This window comes from Nannobrachium achirus (assembly GCF_963921795.1).
Source record: "Nannobrachium achirus genome assembly, chromosome: 3".
NCBI classification, from domain to species: domain Eukaryota; kingdom Metazoa; phylum Chordata; class Actinopteri; order Myctophiformes; family Myctophidae; genus Nannobrachium; species Nannobrachium achirus.
In genome coordinates, this window is record NC_137812.1 from 57,103,091 (window position 1) to 57,111,443 (window position 8,353).

The following is an 8,353-nucleotide window of genomic DNA, read 5'->3' on the forward strand; positions in this document are numbered from 1 at the left end:
TATGTGGACCACCGAGCCGAACATTGCTAAATAAACATTATACACAGATCGTACTGTTTAATGTGTGCACACAAACATGGGCACACATACATACATCTCCTACACAGCCAAGCCAGTGACCTGTCAAGTCAGTGTGTGTGTGTGTGTGTGTGTGTGTGTGTGTGTGTGTGTGTGTGTGTGTGTGTGTGTGTGTGTGTGTGTGTGTGTGTGTGTGTGTGCGTGTGTGCGTGTTGTGGGGTATGTATGGAATGTGTGTCGGTCAGCTAGTGGAAGCTTAGAGTTATGGGTGGAGTTCTTATCAGAGCAATATGTCATCACACATCAACATTGCATTGTGATTTTGGAATCGTGGAATCACAGTTGTTTGATCTGAAACTTGTGCTGAATACAAAAACCAAATCGATGTTGTTTACTAATGCCAGCCAGGAAGACGTTAGTTTATCTTCCTAACATTGTAACCTTGCAGAGAAGTTAAGACTACATTATTGTCACGGTACAAGAGCGCATCCGCAGTAGGTATTTTAATTGATGGAAGTTTTAACTTTTGAATAATAACTTTGCAAATAGCAGTGTTGTCATTCAATTAGAGTGAAACTAATTAGATTTTCCTGCAGTCTGGGAGGAAAAAGCCAAACTGAACTCTTTCAACAACAAGCCTTTATGTTTGCTGCCCCCGAAGCCTGGAGCCACTTGCAGACACATCTGCAGCAGGATGAACTGATTCTAATTAGGACTTTATAGTGAAGGGTTTGCTGAAGAGTCAATTGGAATTTGCAATTGCTTACTAGGCTAGAGTATTTTTCCCCCTTTTAAGGCATATCATTCAGTGAGTTTCTAGCCAGGGCACCTTAAAAAGAAGTAAAAAGAAAAAAAAAACATTTCAGTGGGACTCCACAACCGGTAGGCCTGCTGGCCTACCGCATACCACATAGGCTCTGATGCTTGACAGCAGGTTCGACTACCGATCCCGATGACCTTTGCTGCGTGTCACTCTCCATTTCTCTCCCCATTTCCTGTCAGTCTACTGTCCTATCAAGAAAGGCATAAATGCCCAAAAAGAAATCTAAAAAAAGAAAAGAAAAACAGCAAGGATGAAGACCTTCAGTAGGAAGATACTACTAAGAAGGTAAGAGAGGAGAGGAGAGGTAGGTATAGGTCAAATCTAATCTAATGTGGCATAATAAGTCTAACATCTTTGATATTATCTACTGTACATCACTCCATGGATAACTTCTTTTTTTCGGGGGACTTTTATACCTTTATTGATAGGACAGTAGACTGACAGGAAATGGGGGGAGCGAGAGAGAGATGTGGAGTGACATGCAGCAAAGGTTGTCTACAGAGCGTTGTGTGCTTGTAGATCGGCTGTTTTCACTAGTTTAAATCATTTTTAAAAGGATGAATGCAAAACAAACGGTTTTGGACATACAAGGTTTTCACCCGACAACGTCGATATGCATTTTGCGCTGGCTATGTTGGTGTATTGGTTAATACCTGCGTTCTACCATGCCTTAGATTCTGAACAGTTATTTCGTATGATGAAAATGTACTTGTTTCCCTGGCACAAAAGGGGGAAATAAATACAGTATATAAACAAATATCGGTACCAGTATCGGTTATCGGATAAATTGTTATTAACGTCATAATGCTTTGATTTCTTGTGTCAGGAAAAAGGTGTCATTTTAAATCTCCAAACAAAGGTGCAAGTCAATGACATTTTGTGAGATTTCTATGCCTCTTTCAGAAAAAGCCACGGAGAGCTGCCCAAATATGAGTTTGAGCAAAAAAAAACAAATGCAGGACTAAATTGGGGCGGCTATAGCTCAGGAGGTACAGCGGGTTGGCCAATGATCCAATGTGGGTCGGAGGTTCAAATCCTGGCTCCTCCTGTCAACATGTCGAAGTGTCCTTGGGCAAAACACTGAACCCCCATTGCCCCCAATGAGTTGGTCGGCGCAAGCTTGCCACCATTGGTGTGTGAATGTGGGAAGTGAGGACGCTGGCTTCGAATGTTCGCCGCTTCACTTCCCAATGTATGAATGAATGAACCATTGTAAAGCGCTTTGAGCACTTGGAAAAGTGCTATAAAATGCAATTCGTTATAAAATGTTGTATAGCAACTTCCTTGTTTGCCAAGCAGGCGACTTTCTTGTAGAAATTATTGAAAATTGAAATTACAGTAAGATATAAGAAAAAGAAAGAATAATCTAAATGAAAAAAGAAAAAAGGGAAAGAAAAAAAAGAAAGAAAGAACAGACTTGTGAAACTCCAGTGTCCAAAACATCTGCTCACATTTGGGTGGAGCACCCACAAAGACACACATGCACAAGCATGCATGCACACACACACACACACACACACACACACACACACACACACACACACACACACACACACACACACACACACACACACACACACAATAACATACAGACCAATTGGGTGAGATTATACACAGCATGATTTATGTAGAAACGTGACTTTGAAGGGGTTTGTTGTTCGGAAGTACAAACTGTTACAGTGTATAGGCCTGTTATTATTTTACAGTGCACACGCACGCGCGCGCGTGCGCACACACACACACACACACACACACACACACACACACACACACACACACACACACACACACACACACACACACACACACACACACACACACACACAAGCACAAACTCGGCAAATAACTCTGTCCTATTGCTCTCTCTCTCTCTCCCTCTCTCTATCTCTCTCTCTCACACACACACAAACACACTCATGCATGCACACACAAGCACAGACATATCATCTAGGTTCAGACATCTTTTCTGTGTGGTTCTACTGTCATTCCACTGGCAGCTCCGATCCTCTAATTAAATGTCCAACCGTGCATGTGTGCGTGCGAACTTGCGTGCACGTGCACCCACAGATCAGATCCTTATAACGATATAAACAGGATGCACTGACTGCTCTGCATGCATTGCACAGCGCGCACGTGCACACCCATATACAATCTCACAAATCTCTGTCCTCTCTCCTCTCCTGCTCGCACACACATATTCACACGCACGTAGGCTCCACACACACACACACACACACACACACACACACACACACACACACACACACACACACACACACACACACACACTGATAGAATCCAATATCCTGACCTGGGCACTGTCAACTCAAATGAGCTTGAGCTCAAAATAAAGCGCAATTAGGATACCCGATAGCTGACAAGTGGTGCATTTCTGTGCATGATGTGCCGCCGCAGTGTCTCACACCATAATAACATTTATTTTATAGTTTTTATAGTATTGTCAAATAGCCTATAGTCTGCTAGTCTGGGCCTCATGGCAGATAGGCAACATAGTATGGGGGTTATTTTGCTGGGGACCCAGGGCCCTATAGGAACCCCATCTCCCTTCCCCCAAAGGACCCCCATGGACCCAGTCAACCCACTTTGAGAACCAGGGACGTGCTGGCCATTGGGAAAAGCGGGACAACTCCCGAACAGCCGGTTCATTCCCGGCCGGCCATTAGGAAGAAAATTAAAATAAAATGAAAGCCTTTGTTCCATTTTGGGGGCTGGGCGGCAAAACCATGTAGATCGTCACTGTCGGGCAGAAACCTCGTATCTCCAAGTTTCAAATTTGTAATTTTTTTCGCAAAGCAAAGCCCTGCTTCATCATACAAGGCCGTCGCACAAAAGTAGTGAAAACAGCAGATCTACAAGCACACAACGCCTCGCACCCCATCGCCGATGCGTGAAAACACTGCATCGGCTGTTTTCACTAGTTTAAATCATTTTTAAAATGATAACTACAAAACAAACGGTTTTGGACATCCACCCGACAACGACGAAATATAACTCATGCATGTCACTTTCTCACAAATCTTTGAGTAGCAGCAGCGCTATAGAGAGATCTCTCTCTATAGCACACAACGAGGGCCTCTCTAACTCTTTTTCCTGGGCTGAATCAGGGGCCCAGCACGTCCCTGTTGAGAACCACACTGCTGTCTGTGTGAAAACAAAAGTAGCCTGCATCTCAGAACCGGACAGGACATGCAGTGAATGGGATGCACGTGCATGTCTGCCCTCCACCCACCGGGGGATCAGCCAATTAAACACCACGTTGACATTGGTATCGGTTGCAGTTCCCCCTCCCCCTTTAATTATTTATGTCTTTCAGAAAGACTTTCTTCAGTTAAAGCAAGAAAAAAACACACAAGCACTCAGCCACTTGACCCCAGGTCGCCAAGCACATGCATGGGTGTGTGTGTGTGTGTGTGTGTGTGTGTGTGTGTGTGTGTGTGTGTGTGTGTGTGTGTGTGTGTGTGTGTGTGTGTGTGTGTGTGTGTGTGTGCCAGGCAAGCACCAATTTGAATTGAATTAAACAGAGAGAGAGAGAGGGAGAGAGGGAGAGAGAGAGAGAGAGAGAGAGAGAGAGAGAGAGAGAGAGAGGGAGGGAGGGAGAGAGAGAGAGAGAGAGAGAGAGAGAGAGAGAGAGAGAGACAACACAACAGAACAGAACAGCTAATTATAGTGTGTATAGGCTACTGTAGACCCATATGTTTTATACTAGGCCTATGGTCCATTTTACCCTCTTAATATAAACGTGTCAAAATTTTGCCTAACTGGTAAATGGTAAACAGCCTATATCAGTGCTTCCCAAACTTTTTAGCTCGAGACCCCAATGAGAGATTAGACGTTTTGCCAGGGACCCATGCAAACTAGTGAAACAGCAGATCTACAAGCTTTTTCTTTGATATCTTCATGAAACTGAGAAAAAAAAATCATTGAATTTATTTTTTAATTCGTGAAAAATCTTTCTATTTTGGGAATGTTTTTTTTTTATGTTTTGAAAAAAGCTAATAGGTCTATAGCCTAATTAAAAAACTAAAATGTAGGAAACATAAAAAATGTGTCCCGACCCAGTGTTTGGGAAACAGTGGCCTATCACAAAAAGCAGAAAATGCCATCATCATCATCATCATCACCCACCGGCTTTGCACGGGTCCTTATAGTCGATGCTCTCCGCTCTCTCCTCCTCGAAATAGTCATAATTGGTCTCCTCGTAGTCGAAGCCGTCGCAAAGCGACAGCTGGCTCCAGAAAGTCAAGCCGGCGAGCAGCAGCGTGATCCAGCGCATCTTGGCGGCATGCAGCGCCGGGGGGACCGGCCGGTCCATCTACAGTCACAATGCACGGACCACCGCTCGCTCCCCTCCTCCGATCTCCTCCTCTCCCGAGTCCGACCGGAGGTGTTGTTCTTCTTCTTCTTCTTGAGCCGCTCTCCGGATGAGAAGAAACTCCCACGGCCACGGCAGCATCCGCGACAGGAATTTAACGGCTCATCGTGAAGAAGGGTCCGCGGGACGGACGGACGGCGAGGAGGAGGACGAAGAAGAGAGAGGACACCTCTCAAAGTCGGATGGTGTTTAATTCACTGTAGCCGCCTGTGGTCCATGCTGGACGGGCTGAGGTCTGCCTTGTGGAGGAGCCGCCCGGTCCAACTTGTGCTCGTGTTCATAAACAAAGTGTCTGTTGGAGAACTGGGCTCTCCTCTGCTGCCTTGGGGTTCCAGGTGTTGCGGCTCTGAAATAATGACAATAAAATAAATAAAAAATAAGAGACATCAATGAGAGCGACAGACAGTGATCGGCGCTCTCGGTCTTGGACACCTCTCGCCTCTCGGTGGTTTAAATTGTGGTTCGCCGTGTAGTGGAGCGCAAAGACGCACTGGGGTCACTCTCTCTCCTGCAGCCGTCTCTCTCTCTCTCTCTCTCTCTCTCTCTCTCTCTCTCTCTCTCTCTCTCTCTCTCTCTGTCACTGTCGCTCCACTCCACCTCTGCTCTGTCCGAACTCTGCGAGTGTCCGGCGCTACTGTCTGTCTGCTGTGCTGTCAGTGTGTGAGTGTCCTGCATTCATAACTACCGGCCGACTCAGTGCACCGCCTCCAACGCGCACATCTACTATACTCTGTCACACACGCGCGCACACGCACACGGACACACGCACACACACACACACACACACACACACACACACACACACACACACACACACTCTCTCTCTCTCACACACACACACGCACACGCACGCACGCATGCACGCACGCACGCACGCACGCACACAAACACACACACACACACACACACACACACACACACACACACACACACACACACACACACACACACACTGCTGTCCGAGGCAAGCCCATCTCGCTTTTCTAAGCGTCAAGTAGGCTAATGTCAGTCCTGACTCCTATCCCTTGCTGTAGACTTCTGTGATTAAAAGCATGCAAAAGTCTGTCTGTCTGGGAGAGCGGAAAGACAGACAGACAGTCTGTTTCCCAAACACTGGGTCAGGACCCATTTGTGTGTTGCGATAACTTGCGAACACATCGTATGGCCTGGTCCCTTATTTTTTAGTTTCCTACATTTTGTTTTTAATTTTTATTTCAAAACATTAAAAAAAAATCCAGTAATTTCATGAAGAAATTAGAACACAAACGTTTAAGAAGTAGTGAAAATAACCATGCACAAGCTCACAATGCAGCGCAAAGCTGTTTTCACTAATTTGGGCCCCGGGCAAAAGTCAATTTCTCTTTTGGGTCTTGAGCTAAAAAGTTTGGGAACCACTGACAGAGCGTTTAGACATGATGGGGATGGACTATCATTAAGCATTATAGGCTCTATGGTGGTGACAAAAGTTGGAATATAAACCGGCAGCCATAAAGGTAACACCACGGTTCTAATTTGGCCCAAAGCCCAGGGGCTCCGCCGCTCCATGAACCCCGGTGAAAGGAGGCGGGCTGGTGTGAAGAATTTAGGAAGCTTAGCTGGCCCACAAGTAGGTGAGATTTAGATTTAAGGCCTCTCCACACCAAAAAGTCTGCAAAGGACTGCAAAGAACTTGCAAAGAACTGCAAAGAACTGCAAAGAACTTGCAAAGGACTGCAAAGAACTGCACAGAACTTTGTCTGCCGACTGTATGCCGACTGTACTTACTGTATGCAATTGTACGCATGCGCGGAGAGATCGCATGAAATACCATTCCAAACCAGGAGGTGGCAGTAGTCTGTAAGGCTATTTTCACTCCATAGTTGATCGTCCCTGCATGCCGTCGCTGTCGGAAAATGCTGTTATTAAGCCTATTATTTATATTATTATTTGGATAAAGTAGAACAACCTTTAAAACCAATCATAATCATTTAAAATTGTATCATGATCTGACACTTTCACAACATCTTGTTGCTGCTTCAGCGCTCTGCCTCCGTGTGACGTCGCGCATTGAAAATATCAGAGCTACAAGCTCACAACATGTCGGAACTTGAAGCGTTGTGAGCTTGTATGTCTGCTATGCTCGACACGCACCGTCATACGCTGAAGCACACATCCAGCTTTTCACAGCTGAAAGAGGAGGTAATCTAAACCAAACTGGACCCAGTTGAAACGTGGATATTATACAATCAAGCACCTTTCTAAGCGTAGCAATTGGGCAACTTCTACATCGCGCTAGGCAGTTCACTCGCGCCCACTTTATTCAGTTATGTGTAGTGTGTTGTCTCGGTGTCCTCTGTGACTGTGTGGAAACAGTATGCCAAACAGATAGCTACCAGCGGATTGTGTGTTGTCTTTTATCCGCTCTCGTTGGCTCATTTCACTGCCGACCGTCAAGGGACCGACTCAACAAAACCGGGCAAGTCCAGTTTCCCAGTTTTCGGTCGATAAGGTTCCCGACCCGCTGCCGAAAACCTGACGATGAGCTCCCGTTCGGCAACCGACGCTATCCACCGCCTTCCGCCGCCGAATCGTTGACGAATCTGTGCGGTTAAAAGTGGCCTTTAGTCTGGGATCCCTTCACTTTTCTGGGTTTGATCCGGTCGGGAACGGAAACAACTCTTGTAGTCCTAGACGCACTAGCCTACACACTTTGGCCGGAACTATCAAACCGGAAACAGTTTTAACCCAAAATAATTCCCGCATGTGCTTAAGGACATACTTTTAGAGCGAATACCAGGCATTTCCCCCGAGAAAGCCTGGTGACGCAAGGTTAGGTGAGATTGGGGGCCATTAATGCCGCGAGATGTGGGTTTGGTTGAATTGGTCCCAACTTCCAAACTACAGTTTGATATTGTTCTCGAAAGACAGACAGACAGACAGACAGACAGACAGATTGATAGATTGATTATAGGTTGTCAGATATAGATAGGCCTATATATTCTTTGGATGTAGCTGCTAGCCTATTATGAGAGCAGAGAGCAGCAGCCTATATACATCAATGGCCTTGGCCTGCCTATCAGTATCAATGGGATTGGGCTGTGCAGGCCTGCCCTCCACACGAGCATCTGCTCAAAGGTCCC

The 8,353-nt window shown here is 45.9% G+C and overlaps 1 protein-coding gene across 1 annotated transcript in view; it reads right to left on the minus strand.

Annotated features, from left to right (window-relative positions):
- Nucleotides 1–5,174, minus strand: part of tll1 (tolloid-like 1) — a gene marked incomplete at both ends in the record, with an annotated part of 72,307 nt that extends 67,133 nt beyond the window's left edge. Inside the window, one exon of the mRNA XM_080722828.1 lies at nt 4,988–5,174. Within this exon, the coding sequence (XP_080578954.1) occupies nt 4,988–5,174 (187 nt within the window). The remainder of the gene's footprint in view (nt 1–4,987) is intronic.
- Nucleotides 5,175–8,353: the final 3,179 nt, after the last annotated feature.